The sequence below is a fragment of the Triticum urartu genome, chromosome 5 (assembly GCF_003073215.2).
Source record: "Triticum urartu cultivar G1812 chromosome 5, Tu2.1, whole genome shotgun sequence".
Classification (NCBI taxonomy): Eukaryota; Viridiplantae; Streptophyta; class Magnoliopsida; order Poales; family Poaceae; genus Triticum; species Triticum urartu.
This window is the reverse complement of record NC_053026.1, coordinates 484,351,426-484,370,737: the sequence shown is the minus strand read 5'-3', so window position 1 is coordinate 484,370,737 and position 19,312 is coordinate 484,351,426. Positions and strand designations below refer to the sequence as shown.

General features: G+C 48.1%; 1 protein-coding gene across 1 annotated transcript; it reads left to right on the top strand.

Annotated features, from left to right (window-relative positions):
• The first annotated feature begins 373 nt into the window (after positions 1-373).
• On the top strand, positions 374-6,488 carry LOC125510027. Its single transcript, XM_048675117.1, has 5 exons — positions 374-722; positions 1,904-2,895; positions 3,132-3,410; positions 3,622-3,713; positions 5,237-6,488. The coding sequence occupies exons 2-5, from the start codon at positions 1,930-1,932 to the stop codon at positions 6,153-6,155; spliced, it is 2,256 nt and encodes a 751-aa protein (XP_048531074.1). The 5' UTR covers positions 374-722; positions 1,904-1,929; the 3' UTR covers positions 6,156-6,488.
• Positions 6,489-19,312: the final 12,824 nt, after the last annotated feature.

The window sequence follows — 19,312 nt, the reverse complement described above, 5'->3', positions numbered from 1 at the left end:
AGTGAGAAGCCGAGAAAGCAACGGGCCACCTCAACAGCAACGCACCACCCACCCACGCGCCGCGCTGCGCAACACGAGGAGCAAGCAGCAGGCAGCAGGAGGGGAGGCTTCGCACAGTGGACCGCCTCCCTCGCCGCTGGCGTCGCGTGTTGTCAGCTCTCTCCTCTGCTACGGGCGGTTACCACTAGCCCCTACGCCCAGGCCCCACCACACTCCTCCCCCCGCCCCGCCCAACAAGAGAAGAGAAGAGAGAGAGAAGCCGGCCACGAGCTGACGAGCCCACCGGTTGGTCTCCATTCCACTCTCTCTCCCTCCCCTCCCTTTCCTTTTTCCTCCCCCCCCCCCTCCTCCCCCCTCTCCCTCCCTCCCCCCCCCCCCCCCTCCGCGGCCCAACGCAGCGCGCCGCTCCACAACCGGCCAAAGCGCGGGCGAGGGATCTTCTCGCCTGACGACGCGCCCCCTCACTGACTGGACCTGGCCTGCGGCAGGGCGCTGCAGGATCGTCCATAGGCTTGGAGCCTTGCAGCAGCACCGCAGAGCACGCACGCCTGCCACGCACGGGCGCGCGGAAGCTGCTCCAGGGCCCCCGGGGCCGCCTCCCCGATTCATCATCCCTTCACCCACTCTCCCGCGCGGCCGCCGCAAGGGGGTGGAAGGGGAGCATCCGAGCGGCGGAGCAGCGGAGATTGGCTCCCGCCGGCGCCCGCGGATTTCCGCCGGAGGTTGGTCTCGATTCCCCACCGCTGCCTGAATTTATCTGTGTTTATTTTTATCTGCATACTAAGCATCTTCGACCGCTTTGCTTGTGTTCGCGCCGCTTTGCGTCCCCGTCCCCCTTTGATTTCTCAGTCTGTTCGAGAGAGCTCCGTGCCGAAGGACGACTGCTCCGGCTGGCTCGCCGCTCACCCTTCCTCGGAGGAGGTGCGCCATGAGCTACACGGTTGCCGTGCGAGCCTTCGAGGTGCCCGGGCGTCCTCTGCCCTCCGCTCCCGATTGGCATCCGTTTAAGGTTTCGGCGGAATTGATTAGCGGTACTTCGCGCACGAGATTTGGTTGGTCCTTCCGTTGGTTCGCTGGCGGTGCTCACCTGTTTCTTCTGCTCCCCGCATATTTTTTCCCTGGCCGAGGAAAAATCCGCTGGGTTGGGGGAGGGGAGCGAGGACAAGGACCACCGCCCACATTGATGCCATCATGCGACTTTCTGGTGGTATCTGCTTGTTCCGTGGCGTTTGTTGAGCTTGTCTCCCACCTCCAGCCCCGCCACCGCCTCCGCCTCCGCCTCATGGCCGGGTCCCCTGTTTGCTTTGGACCGAATCCACTCCCCTGCAAGCAATGGCACGGCAGCTTTCCCCTTCCCTGCACTGCATAATTGAGTTCCTGGCAGCCGCAGTTCTCGCCTAATCCTTTTAAGTGATTATTACGTGCTGTTTTGCCATGTTACTGCTACTGTTGGATAGGTGTTCGCATGATTTTCTCCCCACCTTAGCTGTCGCTGTTACCACTGAAATTATTGGGTTACATGCACCAATGATTCCATGGAGCCGTCCCTTTTAATAACTATCGATTATTTGACAGCGATGATAGGGGTGTGATTTTTCACTTTGCATTGTGAATCCATATCCAGTGATTAAACTCTGAAAGATGGTACTGCCGTGGAGAACATGTGGTGAATGTGAGGTTCCTGCTTTAAGTTCCTTGTGACCCAGGTCTCCCTGTAAATAATACATTCACGAAAAGTTGCAGCCATTACTGTAACCAGGTTCATTGCTTTCACTTTTGAACAGGGGCAGCCGGCCAGGTTGTCCAGCAGTGAATTGATAACTAACTCGGCCACTTACGTTGGTTCTGATTCTCCATACACTCATGTGATTATCTAACTGCTGAATCTCTTTGAACATTGCAGAGTAATGCGCTTAAGGAGTTACATCAATGGCGTCATTGGTGCCCGGTGTCCTCGTCAAGCTCCTCCAGCATATGAACACGGATGTCAAAGTCGCAGGAGAACATCGGTCATCCCTTCTTCAGGTTGTCAGCATTGTGCCGGCACTTTCAGGGAGTGATCTTTTCACCAACCAAGGGTTCTACCTCAAGGTGTCCGATTCTTCGCACGCCACTTATGTGACCCTTCCCGAGGAACAGCATGATCTCATCTTGAGCGACAAGATTCAGTTAGGGCAGTTCATCCATGTCGATCGCCTTGAGGCTGCCACTCCGGTACCCATCCTTTGGGGTGTTCGGCCAGTTCCTGGCCGTCATCCTTGCGTTGGCAACCCCGAGGACCTTGTGTTAACCAGCTCTTCCAAAGTTGCCGGCAGCAAGAAAGCACAACCGGCCAATGGATCGAAACTAACCAATGGATTGAAAGATGCTGGTGTCTTGTCGCTAGAGAAGGAAAAGAGCAAGTTAGAGAAAATTAATGCTCCCCACAAAACCGTTGGGACAGAAAATAAGAAACCGGTGCTGACCAAATCAAAATCTTCACTGTCAAAACAGGCTTTGAATGGGGTTACTGAGAAGAAGGAAACAGTGAAACCAAAGGCAAGACCTGCCCGTGTTAGATCAACACCTTCATCTCCAACCAGTGTCTATTCTCTACCTGCAACATTTGACAGATTCTCTAGTGATCTAAGACAGAGACATGGGGTAAAAGGACCAGAGAAAGCATCATCTTCTAGGCTCTCCTTGTTAGAAAGGGCAGCTTCAGTTCTGAAGGTCACTACTGCAGGGAGAAGGTCCTCTGCGGTTAACTCAATCAGTAGCTCTGTGCTGGGTATTGGATCAGGGCCAAAAGCATTGCGAAGAAGCTGGGAAGGAGCTGTAGATACAAAAGCAAAAAATAATTCAGACTCGAAGACGACCAAAGCTGACAGGAAACCTGAGAACAGGGCCCCAACGGTATGTACTATTTTTACCACCCTACTGATAGATGCATTTGATGTTTTAATTTTCTGTCATCACCCTCTTCTCTTTAGGATAGTATTACCTTTTGTGTTTTTTGGAGAACATGGAGATATGCTATAAACCTATTCGTGATATTTATGTAAAGCAACGGAATGTGATGGCACTGTTTCTTTCTATAAACTGATTTTGCTCCAAAGTAACTTTGCTAGTCCTGTTATTCTTGTATGCAGACTCCTAGAAGAAAGCCACCAGTGAACGAGAAGGTGACACATAAAGACGACAGTAAGATTCATAATCCTGCTAGAAAGAGCACGTCAAGTGCTCCTGCTCCTCCAGTCGATGCTGACAAAGCACCAAAGAAACATCCTCCTACTCTAAAGAGGACATCTGGTGGTTTAAGCAACCCAAATGTCACAAATTTGGTTAAGATTCCACCAAACAGCAAAAAACTGACAGATGTCGGCAATTCATGGGCATCACTTCCTCCGTCACTTGCCAAATTAGGAAAGGTATGACTAAGTTCATTGGCATGATCAGTATGGCTTTATTGTACAGTAGAAATTTAGCTATATGGTTTTATCGTACATTAATATGGTTGAAACCATACGCTATCACCAATGTCTATGAATATTGACAAATTCTGTCCATTATCTGTGAGAAATTTTGTTGGAAAAAGTTTTTGTACCTGATGGTATGTTTTGTGGCATAATTCTGTGACAGGAGCTTCTGAAGTACAGAGAATCGGCACAGGCGGCTGCTGTTGAAGCCATGCAGGAAGCTTCTGCTGCAGAAAGCTTGCTGAGATGTTTGAGGTACCTTTCTTCCATACACTAGCCTTGTGATGTGATGTGATCATCACGAAAGTTATATTATGTTGTCATTCGTTGCTAAATGACTTCCATGGACATTTTCTTATTTATTTTTCAGTCAACTATAATCTGTGGTTTGCACCTCATTTTGGGCAGAACATAGTTTCCAGAAAATAGTGTCTGCATGTTAAATACTTTGATGGAATCACATGCTTTGCCCATTAAGATAATAGTAGAAGAGAATCTTTTGGTCTGATTGGGTCATACCATAACCTGGCATGTTTTGCTAGCTTTATCCAAGCATGCAGAGATACGGTAGAAATACGATTCTATTGGTATTAGCAAATTTTGGGATGGATTCATCTTCACCTGCTAGTACCACATGCCAATGTTTTTGAAATCCTACCATGTCGACAGTTCAACCCAACTGTTCATCAAAGACTTGTCCCGTCTGATGAGCTTTATGAGACCCCCAGAGCTCCACATGGCCTGTGGCCGTGGACAGCCTTGACTGCATGTTCCTGTGCTGACCATAACATGCTAGATACAGGACATTATCAGCACACCAGGACAGATTGGTATCCGCAATGTTTTTTAGCAAAGCCTGCTGCCGTTCATGTGACATGCTTCCTTTGCGCTCGCGCCTCACAAGGGCGGAGATCATTAACTCCCCGTTGGTATCATGCTCCAAATGTCCCGGGTCTAGCTGTCCTGCGTGCTGCAATAATGATTGCTATCAGCCCAGCTCGTTTCTGCCCCTTGAGACCCCACCCGTGGTCCGACCCTGCCATCTTTGTGTAGAGATCTGAGAGTGCTGGTGGAACCTAGCTGCATGGTTTTACCAAACCAGAATTAACTTCCAGAACTTTAAGTACATCTCTCGTGAACTGAAAGTTTGAAAGCTGAAACACTGCTGAAGTTCATAACCATCTTATCGGCGGTGTAAATTTTGCCGATTTGCCATGCTAGAAAAGCAGAGCTCTACAGAGCAAATGGGTCGAATCAAATGGAGGTATTAGCATGTAGGCACAGGGCACGCCCCAAATAACCAAACGTGCAGCTCTTTCTCTATGTTCATGTTGTGTCGTGTAGGGTATTAACCTTGACACTCACAGTACTCGCAGTGTTTTGGTTTGCATATGGGCGACCATTTTTCTGAACTGTGTCTGTTGATGCTGTGTATGGATGGCCTGCTGTTTTTACCTATAATTGCACTGTACTTGCACCTGCGTCTTGTTTCCTTCTACCACCATCAACTGGGCAGCTCCACTGCTCTCTGCTGTCAATCTCATCATTGCTAATGCACAGCATTTTCCAAACCACTGCTGGAAAATGTCAGCATTTCACTCAAATGATGGAAAATTTTACTGTCTTGTGTGATAGAAAATTTTACTGATACAAGCATTACACAGTGCTTTACTGTACACTTGTGCAGTGCCATGTTCATTGTGATTTGCTTGTATTTTAGGTGCACGTAATGATTTGAGATTGATTCTTACTTGGCTTGCTTGTTTTTGTGGGAGCAGCTTGTACGCTGAGGTGAGCTCGACGGCGGAGGAGCAGAACCCGCAGCCGACTGTTGAGCAGTTCCTCGCCCTCCACAGCTCGCTCTCCCGCGCCACGGTGATCACTGACACCCTCACCAAGTCAGCAGCCCCGCCGGAATGCTCAGCGGCCAGCGACGCCGGGACGGTGGTCTCTGCCCCGGACGATGAGGCTGCTGCTGCAGTCGCAGTGGAGCGGCAGCGCCGAGCCAAGTCCTGGGTTAACGCCGCGCTCGCCACGGACCTCGCTGGCTTCGGGCTCTACAACCTCAAGCCCGTCCCGGCCACGGTACCGTCGCCGCTGGCCGTGGTCATCGTTGACGGGTCGGCAAAGCCAGTTGCGGCGTCCCCCAATGCCGTGAAGTCGTTGTCTCCGGCGGCGAAGTCGCGGATGTCCCCCGCAAAGGGGAAGCCGAGGACGGGCCCGGGCGCTACGGCAGCTGCGGTGACGCCCGCCCCGCCGGAGTGGGAGAGGGGGGTAGGCGCGGACGAGAGGGGGCAGCTGGCTCGGCGGCTCGGGGAGGAGTCCCGGGGGTGGTTCCTCGGGTTCGTGGAGCGGTTCCTGGACGCCGACGTGTCGGCAGCGGCGCCGTGGGACCGCGAGCGCGCGGCCAGGATGCTCCCGCAGCTGAAGCGCGTCAACGACTGGCTCGGCGAGATCGGGACGCGCGGCGAGGCGCCGCCGCCGCCGCCAGCGTCGCAGGACGGGGACGAGGAGCCTGCGGCCACCACCGCGGCCGCTGCCTCGGCCAACGGCTGCGGCGTGCCGGAGGAGACGATCGAGCGGCTGAGGAAGAAGATCTACGAGTTCCTCCTCACCAACGTCGACTCAGCTGCCGCGGTGCTCGGCGGCGCGGCAGCCGCGCCGGCCCCGGCGCCGGCGAGCGGGAAGAAGTCGTGACCCGTGACGTGGTCAACGCATTGATTGACGTGGGGATTGTGAGGCCCAATTGGGCCTCGTCGCAGAAGCTTTGGATTTGTTTGGGCCAAGGAGAATGGTCTTGGTTTGCTAATGTTAGCTTGTAGGGCTTTTGTTCGGCTTTGGTTCCTTTAACCCTCTTCTCCTTCTTCCTCTGTTTCGGTTCAAGGAAAAAAAAGGTGATTTGAAGAATTGACTTGTATTTATAACTGATGTTTTTCTTTCTCTTGGATTTGTATTTATTGCTGATGTTGATTGGATAGCTTGAATCTAATTTGCGAGCGATGTCGTTCGATTGGACGACCTCTAATTTTCCGAGGCCGGAAAGTGATTTGCGCTTAAATACTTGTGTGTCGTCTGATGATCGGTTCTTTGAGCTGAAAACATTCAAGAAAGCTGATGAAAGACTTATCTGGTTGGCATCTCTGCTATGTTTTGGTCTATTTGGAAGTGTAGAAATGCTATTATTTTTAGGGCAAATAAAAATGTTACACTTTGTTAATGAAGTATCTTGGAGAATCAGAAATCTGCATGGTGATATCTTGTCATTTTTTTAGATTAACAGGGAGAGCTCTCCCGACTCCATTTGTATAAGAAGCCTGAATACCGGGTCTGATACAAGGGTCCAAAGACTTTATCAACTAGATGATGCTCCGCACGTTGTTGCGAAAATGTTTGCAATATTTCAATGAGATTTTGATTATATGGAACATGAATTCTTGAAACAATAGTTTTTGAAAGTATATAAGAATTAAATGTAAATAGCATAATAAAATGGAATTTTACATGCATGCATGTTGTAGTGAATTTTTAATATGCATAGTTACATATTAAGGTGGGCCTTTTCTTATGCATGTTGAATGATGAGGTGACATGCTTGCATGTTGAGAGAAATACCTTAGTGAGGGCTAGCTATTTAGATATAGAAGATGAGGCTAAAATCATGAAACAATGATATTCGATGATCCCGACCTAAAAGTTTTGAGAAGCATTGGGCTTCTTTTGCCTTGAAGCCATTTTTTGTTCAAGTATTCTCCAGGCCATCATCCTTAGAGTTGGAGGGATGGCACTTCCATACGAGATGTCACACTCCATGTCCTGCACCATGACTTGTGTTTTCATATCTCCAAAATCATTCTCATGAATTTCATCCTTTTTCTCCAAGTCATCACCATCTACATCACCAGCCCCCATCTCCATCCATGTCATAACCTTGTTCGGCATTGACACCACCATCTTGTTCATCGACTTGGTCACTATCATTCACCTCATACTCATTTGCTTGGTTCATAGGATTGGGGCCATAAAACCTCGATCCTACCCTCAACAAGTGGTGCACTTCACTTCTAGTTGGGCTCATATCATCACATGCAGATACACACCCGTTTAAGTCAACATGCAATTGCTTCGCAAAAAAGAATAAGTTAACATCCAAGCAAGGGCCTTCGACCTTCATGGCAAATAATTTGAGAGACTTGTCTTGAGAGGCCGCAACAACCTATTTGTATGCCCCTCAATCCAACTCAGAAGTGATAGGCATTACCTTCATTCAAGAACTAGGTCTTGGACCAACATTATACATTCCTTATAATTGAAATGAACATTTGTTACTATTCCACAACCTCATCATAACTAGGACATCTCACAAATACATGGCTATCTCCTCGTCGGCAACAATCTCGGTGTTGTTACTTAAAATTGTTGCGTTCTCCACATAATGAACATTAACGATTCTCGCCATCTAAAAAGAAATGGCAAGCAATATAATGCATCAATGAAAGTTGTATGGTGTAATACCTAAAGCGCATCACAAGAAATATAGCATCAAGTAAAATACTATCTAAAATAGGTCACACCCTTACTTGTCTTCTTTCCTCTAACATAAACCCTAGCCCTAAGCCTAACTCTAGTTCATCCATGGCAAAAAATCACAAATATATGACTAACCCTAGTACTTATTACGCATCACAAACATCATACTAATCATTATTTCACCACTTGAACAAATGGAATTGAGTGAAATACCCAAACAAGGGTTTGGATAGGAACAATGCGATCAAATCGTGGGAGACGAGAGAAGTTACCTCAAATGATGCCAAGGGGATCAACCATGAGCAAATGGCACCGATTTTGTTTGGATTTCTGAGAAGATTATCTCTCTGTGTGTGTGAGGGGGGAGGCTACAAGTTGGGTGGGAGAGAAGGAAGAAAGGTGGCGTAAGTGGTTGACACGCCCACCCAAGGCCCCGCGACCAATTACCCCTTTAGGGGCAAACATCTGAGGTTGTGGTGTTTTGGTTGGGGGGTACAACTACCCCCTACGGTGTTTGGTCTCGGCCATGCTGTTGGGGAACGCTGCAGAAAACAAAAAATTTCCTACTCGTTTCACCAAGATCCATCTAGGAGTTCATCTAGCAACGAGTCATCAGATGCATCTACATACCTTTGTAGATCGCGTGCGGAAGCATTCAAAGAACGGTGATGATGTAGTCGTACACGACGTGATCCAAATCACCGATGACCAAGCGCCGAACGGACGGCACCTCCGCGTTCAACACACGTACGGGACGGGGAACGTCTCCTCCTTCTTGATCCAGCAAGGGGGAAGGAGAGGTTGATGAAGATCCAGCAGCACGACGGCATGGTGGTGGATGCAGGGCGTCACAGTAGCAGGGCTTCGCCTATACTACGAGAGAGAGATGTAACGGGGAGAGAGGGAGGCGCCAGGGGCTGGTGTGTCAAGTCCCTCCTCTCCCCCACTATATATAGGAGGGCCAAGGGGGGGGTGGTGCGCAGCCTAGGAGATCTGATCTCCTAGGTGCGGCGGCCAGGGGGAGGATTCCCTCCCCCCCAAGGCACCTAGAGGTGCCTTCCACCACTTGGACTCCTCCCCCATGGAAACCCTAGGCGCATGGGCCTAGTAGGGCTGGTGCCCTTGGCCCATGTAGGCCAAGGCGCACCCCCTACAGCCCATGTGGCCCTCCGGGACAGGTGGACCCACCCGGTGGGCCCCCGGGACCCCTCCGGTGGTCCCGGTACAATACCGATAACCCCGAAACTTATCCCGATGGCCGAAACAACACTTCCTATATATAATTCTTTACCTCCGGACCATTCCGGAACTCCTCGTGACGTCCGGGATCTCATCCGGGACTCCGAACAACATTCGGGTTCCTGCATATACATATCTTCACAACCCTAGCGTCACCGAACCTTAAGTGTGTAGACCCTACGGGTTCGGGAGACAAGCAGACATGACCGAGACGACTCTCCGGTCAATAACCAACAGCGGGATCTGGATACCCATGTTGGCTCCCACATGCTCCACGATGATCTCATCGGATGAACCATGATGTCAAGGATTCAATCAACCCCGTATGCAATTCCCTTTGTCAATCGATATGTTACTTGCCCGAGATTCGATCGTCGGTATCCCAATACCTCGTTCAATCTCGTTACCGGCAAGTCACTTTACTCGTACCGTAATGCATGATCCCGTGACCAGACACTTGGTCACCTTGAGCTCATTATGATGATGCATTACCGAGTGGGCCCAGTGATACCTCTCCGTCATACGGAGTGACAAATCCCAGTCTTGATCCATGTCAACCCAACAGACACTTTCGGAGATACCCGTAGTATACCTTTATAGTCACCCAGTTACGTTGTGACGTTTGGTATACCCAAAGCACTCCTACGGTATCCGGGAGTTACACGATCTCATGGTCTAAGGAAAAGATACTTTGACATTGGAAAACTCTAGCAAACGAACTATACGATCTTGTGCTATGTTTAGGATTGGGTCTTGTCCATCACATCATTCTCCTAATGATGTGATCTCGTTATCAATGACATCCAATGTCCATAGTCAGGAAACCATGACTATCTGTTGATCAACGAGCTAGTCAACTAGAGGCTTACTAGGGACATGTTGGTGTCTGTTATTCACACATGTATTACGATTTCCAGATAATACAATTATAGCATGAATAAAGACAATTATCATGAACAAGGAAATATAATAGTAATGCTTTTATTATTGCCTCTAGGGCATATTTCCAACACATGCCAGCCTGGTGAACAACCATGTCTTCGCACTCCATAGTCTTCATATGAATGTCTTTCATGCCATAATCTTCATCGTGAATGTCTTCACGAACCACCATTGTCTTCAATGTCTTCACACATTTTTAGGGGTCATCTCTGGTAGGTAAACCGAATCAATAAGGGACTACTACCTGTGTTATACTGCAATTCTCACAAACACATTAGTCCCTCAACCAAGTTTGTCATCAATACTCCAAAACCAACTAGGGGTGGCACTATATGCACTTACAGGAACATAGCAGCAAGACGGTGCCAGTCGCCCAACTCTACAGGATAGAGGGACCTCCGAAATCCCAAGCCCCAACCGTTGTGCGAGAGCTCAAAGATTGAGATCTTGGGATTGGAGTAGTACGAGAAAAGAACTGGAAAGGAGGACGCAAGGGGGGTATCCCCAGTCCACCAGTCCAACCAGAAATGGGTCGAGGCCCCGTCGTTGACCACAAACTTAACATGGAGGCGGAACACCTCCCTAACTTTGACAAGATCAGTCCAAAACTGGGAAGCCCCGGTCGCTACCGTAAACATAGGGCTGCCATTAGGGAAATATTTTGCTCTTAAGATCTCAAGCCATAAAGTACCAGGGTTGCCGGTCAGGATCCTCCACCACCATTTCACAATGAGACACGTATTCATGACCAGTGTGTTGACAATCTCGAGCCCCCCCCCCCCCCCCCCCCCCCCCAGGGCTTTTAGGTTTGCAAATGGTAGCCCATCTAACTAGTCTGTATTTACGCTTGTTCTCAGCAGAGTTCCAAAAGAAGGCCCCTTTATGTTTGTCAAAACCCGCGTGGGTGCCTTTAGTTAATATGAAGAAGCCCATAGTGAACATCGGTAAGGAAGAAAGGCAGGAATTAATAAGGGCTACTTTTCCAGCAGAAGTGTTATATCTGCCACGCCAAGGTAAAACTCTGTTCCCTGATGGAAATATGCCCCAGAGGCAATAATAAAATGGTTATTATTATATTTCCTTGTTCATGATAATTGTCTATTGTTCATGCTATAATTGTGTTATCCGGAAATCGTAATACATGTGTGAATACATAGACCACAACACGTCCCTAGTGAGCCTCTAGTTGACTAGCTCGTTGATCAAAAGATAGTCATGGTTTCCTGACTATGGACATTAGATGTCATTGATAACGGGATCACATCATCAGGAGAATGATGTGATGGACAAGACCCAATCCTAAGCATAGCACAAGATCGTGTAGTTCGTTTGCTAGAGCTTTTCCGAATGTCAAGTATCATTTCCTTATACCATGAGATTGTGCAACTCCCGGATACCGTAGGAGTGCTTTGGGTGTGCCAAACGTCACAACGCAACTGGGTGACTATAAAGGTGCACTACGGGTATCTCCGAAAGTGCCTATTGGGTTGGCACGAATCGAGACTGGGATTTGTCACTCCGTATGACGGAGAGGTATCTCTGGGCCCACTCGGTAATGCATCATCATAATGAGCTCAATGTGACCAAGTGGTTGATCACGAGATCATGCATTATGGTACGAGTAAAGTGACTTGTCGGTAACGAGATTGAACGAGGTATTGGGATACCGACGATCGAGTCTCGGGCGAGTAACGTACCGATTGACAAAGGGATTTGTATACGGGATTGATTGAATCCTCGACATCGTGGTTCATCTAATGAGATAATCAAGGAGCATGTGGGAGCCAACATGGGTATCCAGATCCTGCTGTTGGTTATTGACCGGGGAGTCGTCTCGGTCATGTCTGCGTGTCTCCCGAACCCGTAGGGTCTACACACTTAAGGTTCGCTGACGCTAGGGTTGTTGAGATATTAGTATGCGGTAACCCGAAAGTTGTTCGGAGTCCCGGATGAGATCCCGGACGTCACGAGGATTCCGGAATGGTCCGGGGGTGAAGAATTGTATATAGGAAGTCCAGTTTCGGCCACCGGGAAAGTTTCGGGGGTCACCGTATTGTACCGGGACCACCGGAAGGGTCCCGGGGGTCCACCGGGTGGGGCCACCTATCCCGGAGGGATCCATGGGCTGAAGTGGGATGGGAACCAGCCCCTGATGGGCTGGTGCGCCCCCCTTGGGCCTCCCCCTGCGCCTAGGGTTGGAAACCCTAGGGGTGGGGGCCGCCCCACTTGGCTTGGGGGGGAAGCCACCCCCCTTGGCCGCCCCCCCCATCTAGATGGGATCTAGAGGGGTCGGCGCCCCCTAGACCCCTATATAAAGAGGGGGGAGGGAGGGCTGCGCACCCTAGCCCCCGCGCGCCTCCCTCTCCCTCCCGTGACACCTCTCCCTCTCGCTAAGCTTGGCGAAGCCCTGCCGAGATCACCGCTTCTTCCACCACTACGCCGTCGTGCTGCTGGATCTCCATCAACCTCTCCTTGCCCCTTGCTGGATCAAGAAGGAGGAGACGTCTTCCCCAACTGTATGTGTGTTGAACGCGGAGGTGCCGTCCGTTCGGCGCTCGGTCATCGGTGATTTGGATCACGACGAGTACGACTCCATCAACCCCGTTCTCTTGAACGCTTCCACTCGCGATCTACAAGGGTATGTAGATGCACTCCTATTCCCCTCGTTGCTAGATGACTCCATAGATTGATCTTGGTGATGCATAGAAAAATTTTAAATTTCTGCTACGTTCCTTAACAGTGGTATCAGAGCCAGGTTTATGTGTAGTTTTTATGCACGAGTAGAACACAAGTTGTTGTGGGCGTTGATTTTGTCAATTTACTTACCGTTACTAGTCTTATCTTGATTCGGCGACATCGTGGGATGAAGCGGCCCGGACCAACCTTACACGTACGCTTACGTGAGACTGGTTCCATCGACTGACATGCACTGGTTGCATAAGGTGGCTAGCGGGTGTCTGTCTCTCCCACTTTAGTCGGATCGGATTCGATGAAAAGGGTCTTTATGAAGGGTAAATAGAAATTGGCATATCACGTTGTGGTTTTGGCGTAGGTAAGAAACGTTCTTACTAAGAAACCTATAGCAGCCACGTAAAAATTTGCAACAACAATTAGAGGATGTCTAACTTGTTTTTGCAGCATGTGCCGTGTGATGTGATATGGCCAAAGGGATGTGATGAATGATATATGTGATGTATGAGATTGATCATGTTCTTGTAATAGGAATCACGACTTGCATGTCGATGAGTATGACAACCGGCAGGAGCCATAGGAGTTGTCCTAATTTATTTATGACCTGCGTGTCAATATATAACGTCATGTAATTACTTTACTTTAATGCTAAACCGTTAGCCATAGTAGTAGAAGTAATATATGACGAGACAACTTCATGAAGACACGATGATGGAGATCATGGTGTCATGCCGGTGACGACGATGATCATGGCGCCCCAAAGATGGAGATCATAAGGAGCAAAGTGATATTGGCCATATCATGTCACTATTTGATTGTGTGTGATGTTTATCATGTTTTACATCTTATTTGCTTAGAACGACGGTAGCTTAAATAAGATGATCCCTCGTAATAATTTCAAGAAAGTGTTCCCCCTAACTGTGCACCGCTGCGAAGGTTTGTTGTTTTGAAGCACCACGTGATGATCGGGTGTGATAGATTCTAGCGTTCGAATACAACGGGTGTAAGCCAGATTTACACACGCAATACACTTAGGTTGACTTGACGAGCCTAGCATGTACAGACATGGCCTCGGAACACGGAAGACCGAAAGGTCGAGCATGAGTCGTATAGAAGATACGATCAACATGAAGATGTTCATCGATGTTGACTAGTCCGTCTCACGTGATGATCGGACACGGCCTAGTTGACTCGGGTCATGTTTCACTTAGATGACTAGAGGGATGTCTATCTGAGTGGGAGTTCATTGAATAATTTGATTAGATGAACTTAATTATCATGAACTTAGTCTAAAATATTTACAATATGTCTTGTAGATCAAATGGCCCACGCTAATGTTGCCCTCAACTTCAACGCGTTCCTAGAGAAAACCAAGCTGAAAGATGATGGCAGCAACTATACGGACTGGGTCCGGAACCTGAGGATCATCCTCATAGCTGCCAAGAAAGATTATGTCCTAGAAGCACCGCTAGGTGACGCACCCATCCCAGAGAACCACGACGTTATGAACGCTTGGCAGCAGCGTGCTGATGATTACTCCCTCGTTCAGTGCGGCATGCTTTACAGCTTAGAACCGGGGCTTCAAAAGCGTTTTGAGCAACACGGAGCATATGAGATGTTCGAAGAGCTGAAAATGGTTTTCCAAGCTCATGCCCGGGTCGAGAGATATGAAGTCCCCGACAAGTTCTTCAGTTGTAAGATGGAGGAAAATAGTTATGTCAGTGAACACATACTCAAAATGTCTGGGTTGCACAACCGCTTGACTCAGCTGGGAGTTAATCTCCCGGATGACGCGGTCATTGACAGAATCCTTCAGTCGCTTCCACCGAGCTACAAGAGCTTTGTGATGAATTTCAATATGTAGGGGATGGAAAAGACCATTCCTGAGGTATATTCAATGCTGAAATCAGCGGAGGTGGAGATCAAAAAGGAACATCAAGTGTTGATGGTGAATAAAACCACTAAGTTTAAGAAAGGCAAGGGTAAGAAGAACTTCAAGAAGGACGGCAAGGGGGTTGCCGCGCCCGGTAAGCAAGCTGTCGGGAAGAAGCCAAAGAATGGACCCAAGCCCGAGACTGAGTGTTTTTATTGCAAAGGAAGTGGTCACTGGAAGCGGAATTGCCCCAAATACTTAGCGGACAAGAAGGCCGACAACACTAAAGGTATATGTGATATACATGTAATTGATGTGTACCTTACCGGTACTCATAGTAGCTCCTGTGTATTTGATACCGGTGCGGTTGCTCACATTTGTAACTCAAAGCAGGAGCAGCGGAATAAGCGGAGACTGGCGAAGGACGAGGTGACGATGCGCGTCAGGAATGGTTCCAAGGTCGATGTGATCGCCGTCGGCACGCTACCTCTACATTTACCTACGGGATTAGTTTTAAACCTCAATAATTGTTATTTAGTGCCAGCTTTGAGCATGAACATTGTATCAGGATCTCGTTTAATTCGAGATGGCTACTCATTTAAATCCGAGAATAATGGTTGTTCTATTTATATGAGAGATATGTTTTATGGTCATGCCCCGCTGGTGAATGGTTTATTCTTAATGAATCTCGAGCGTAATGTTACACATATTCATAGTGTGAATACCAAAAGATGTAAGGTTGATAATGATAGTCCCACATACTTGTGGCACTGCCGCCTTGGTCACATAGGTGTCAAACGCATGAAGAAGCTCCATGCAGATGGACTTTTGGAGTCTCTTGATTATGAATCATTTGACACGTGCGAACCATGCCTCATGGGTAAAATGACCAAGACTCCGTTCTCCGGAACAATGGAGCGAGCAACCAACTTATTGGAAATCATACATACTGATGTGTGCGGTCCAATGAGTGTTGAGGCTCGCGGTGGCTATCGTTATGTTCTCACCCTCACTGATGACTTGAGTAGATATGGGTATGTCTACTTAATGAAACACAAGTCTGAGACCTTTGAAAAGTTCAAGGAATTTCAGAGTGAGGTTGAGAATCAACGTGACAGGAAAATCAAGTTCTTGCGATCAGATCATGGGGGAGAATACTTGAGTCACGAATTTGGCACGCACTTAAGGAAATGTGGAATAGTTTCACAACTCACACCGCCTGGAACACCTCAGCGTAATGGTGTGTCCGAACGTCGTAATCGCACTCTATTGGATCTGGTGCGATCTATGATGTCTCTTACCGATCTACCGCTGTCATTTTGGGGCTGTGCTTTAGAGACTGCCGCATTCACTTTAAATAGGGCTCCGCCGAAATCCGTTGAGACGACACCGTATGAATTATGGTTTGGGAAGAAACCTAAGCTGTCGTTTCTAAAAGTTTGGGGATGCGATGCTTATGTCAAGAAACTTCAACCTGAAAAGCTCAAACCCAAGTCGGAAAAATGCGTCTTCATAGGATACCCTAAAGAAACTATTGGGTATACCTTCTACCTCAGATCCGAAGGCAAGATCTTTGTTGCCAAGAATGGATCCTTTTTAGAGAAAGAGTTTCTCTCGAAAGAAGTAAGTGGGAGGAAAGTAGAACTTGATGAAGTATTACCTCTTGAACCGGAAAGTGGCGCAACTCAGGAAAATGTTCCTGAGGTGCCTGTACCGACTAGAGAGGAAGTTAATGATGATGATGATGAAACTTCAGATCAAGTTGCTACTGAACTTCGTAGGTCCACAAGGACACGTTCCGCACCAGAGTGGTACGACAACCATGTCCTGGAAATCATGTTGTTAGACAACGATGAACCTTCGAACTATGAGGAAGCGATGGCGGGCCCAGATTCCGACAAATGGCTAGAAGCCATGAAATCCGAGATAGGATCCATGTATGAAAACGAAGTATAGACTTTGACTGACTTGCCCGATGATCGGCGAGCCATAGAAAATAAATGAATCTTTAAAAAGAAGACAGACGCAGATGGTAATGTGACCATCTACAAGGCTCGACTCGTCGCTAAGGGTTATCGACAAGTTCAAGGGGTTGACTACGATGAGACTTTCTCACCCGTAGCGAAGCTGAAGTCCGTCTGAATCATGTTAGCAATTGCCGCATTCTATGATTATGAGATATGGCAAATGGACGTCAAAACGGCATTCCTTAACGGCTTTCTTAAGGAAGAATTGTATATGATGCAGCCAGAAGGTTTTGTCGATCCTAAGAATGCTAACAAGGTGTGCAAGCTCCAATGCTCAATCTATAGGCTAGTGCAAGCATCTCGGAGTTGGAACATTCGTTTTGATGAGATGATCAAAGCGTTTGGGTTTACGCGGACTTATGGAGAAGTCTGTGTTTACAAGAAAGTGAGTGGGAGCTCCGTAGCATTTCTCATATTATATGTGGATGACATACTGTTGATGGGAAATGATATAGAATTCTTGGAAAGCATAAAGGCCTACTTGAACAAGTGTTTTTCAATGAAGGACCTTGGAGAAGCTGCTTATATAGTAGGCATCAAAATCTATAGAGATAGATCGAGACGCCTCATTAGTCTTTCACAAAGTACGTACCTTGACAAGATATTAAAGAAGTTCAATATGGATCAGTCCAAGAAGGAGTTCTTGCCTGTATTGCAAGGTGTGCAATTTAGCACGGCTCACTGCTCGACCACGGCAGAAGATAGAGAAAAGATGAGTGTCGTCCCCTATGCCTCGGCCATAGGGTCTATTATGTATGCCATGCTGTGTACCAGACCTGATGTAAACCTTGCCGTAAGTTTGGTAGGAAGGTACCAAAGTAATCCCGGCATGGAACACTGGACAGCGGTCAAGAATATCGTGAAGTACCTAAAGATGACTAAGGATATGTTTCTCGTTTATGGAGGTGACGAAGAGCTCGTCGTAAAGGGTTACGTCGATGCTAGCTTCGACACAAATCTGGATGACTCTAAGTCACAAACCAGATACGTGTATATTTTGAATGGTGGGGCAGTAAGCTGGTGCAGTTGCAAGCAAAGCGTTGTGGCGGGATCTACATGTGAAGCGGAGTACATGGCAGCCTCGGAGGCAGCACAAGAAGCAATCTGGATGAAGGAGTTCATTACCGACCTAGGGGTCATTCCCAATGCGTCGGGCCTGATGACTCTCTTCTGTGACAACACTGGAGCTATTGCCCTTGCCAAGGAGCCCAGGTTTCACAGGAAGACCAGGCATATCAAGCGTCGCTTCAACTCCATTCGTGAAAGTGTTCAAAATGGAGGCATAGATATTTGTAAAGTACATACGAACCTGAATGTAGCAGATCCGTTGACTAAACCTCTCCCTAGAGCAAAACATGATCAACACCAGAACTCTATGGGTGTTCGATTCATCACAATGTAACTAGATTATTGACTCTAGTGCAAGTGGAAGACTGTTGGAAATATGCCCTAGAGGCAATAATAAAATGGTTATTATTATATTTCCTTGTTCATGATAATTGTCTATTGTTCATGCTATAATTGTGTTATCCGGAAATCGTAATACATGTGTGAATACATAGACCACAACACGTCCCTAGTGAGCCTCTAGTTGACTAGCTCGTTGATCAAAAGATAGTCATGGTTTCCTGACTATGGACATTAGATGTCATTGATAACGGGATCACATCATTAGGAGAATGATGTGATGGACAAGACCCAATCCTAAGCATAGCACAAGATCGTGTAGTTCGTTTGCTAGAGCTTTTCCGAATGTCAAGTATCATTTCCTTAGACCATGAGATTGTGCAACTCCCGGATACCGTAGGAGTGCTTTGGGTGTGCCAAACGTCACAACGTAACTGGGTGACTATAAAGGTGCACTACGGGTATCTCCGAAAGTGTCTGTTGGGTTGGCACGAATCGAGACTGGGATTTGTCACTCCATATGACGGAGAGGTATCTCTGGGCCCACTCGGTAATGCATCATCATAATGATCTCAATGTGACCAAGTGGTTGATCACGGGATCATGCATTACGGTTCGAGTAAAGTGACTTGTCGGTAACGAGATTGAACGAGGTATTGGGATACCAACGATCGAGTCTTGGGCGAGTAACGTACCGATTGACAAAGGGAATTGTATACGGGATTGATTGAATCCTCGACATCGTGGTTCATCCGATGAGATCATCGAGGAGCATGTGGGAGCCAACATGGGTATCCAGATCCTGCTGTTGGTTATTGACCGGAAAGTCGTCTCGGTCATGTCTGCGTGTCTCCCGAACCCGTAGGGTCTACACACTTAAGGTTCGGTGACGCTAGGGTTGTTGATATATTAGTATGCGGTAACCCGAAAGTTGTTCGGAGTCCCGGATGAGATCCCGGACGTCACGAGGAGTTCCGGAATGGTCCGGGGGTGAAGAATTGTATATAGGAAGTCCAGTTTCGGCCACCGAGAAAGTTTCGGGGGTCACCGGTATTGTACCGGGACCACCGGAAGGGTCCCGGGGGTCCACCGGGTGGGGCCACCTATCCCGGAGGGATCCATGGGCTGAAGTGGGAGGGGAACCAGCC

What these genes read in the sequence shown, in the direction of transcription:
- LOC125510027 (XM_048675117.1), top strand. Translation starts at nt 1,930, where the DNA reads ATGGCGTCATTGGTGCCCGGTGTCCTCGTCAAGCTCCTCCAGCATATG. An exon ending in CTGAGAACAGGGCCCCAACG is followed by an intron (nt 2,896 to 3,131) that starts GTATGTACTATT and finishes TCTTGTATGCAG; the next exon opens with ACTCCTAGAAGAAAGCCACC. An exon ending in CACTTGCCAAATTAGGAAAG is followed by an intron (nt 3,411 to 3,621) that starts GTATGACTAAGT and finishes ATTCTGTGACAG; the next exon opens with GAGCTTCTGAAGTACAGAGA.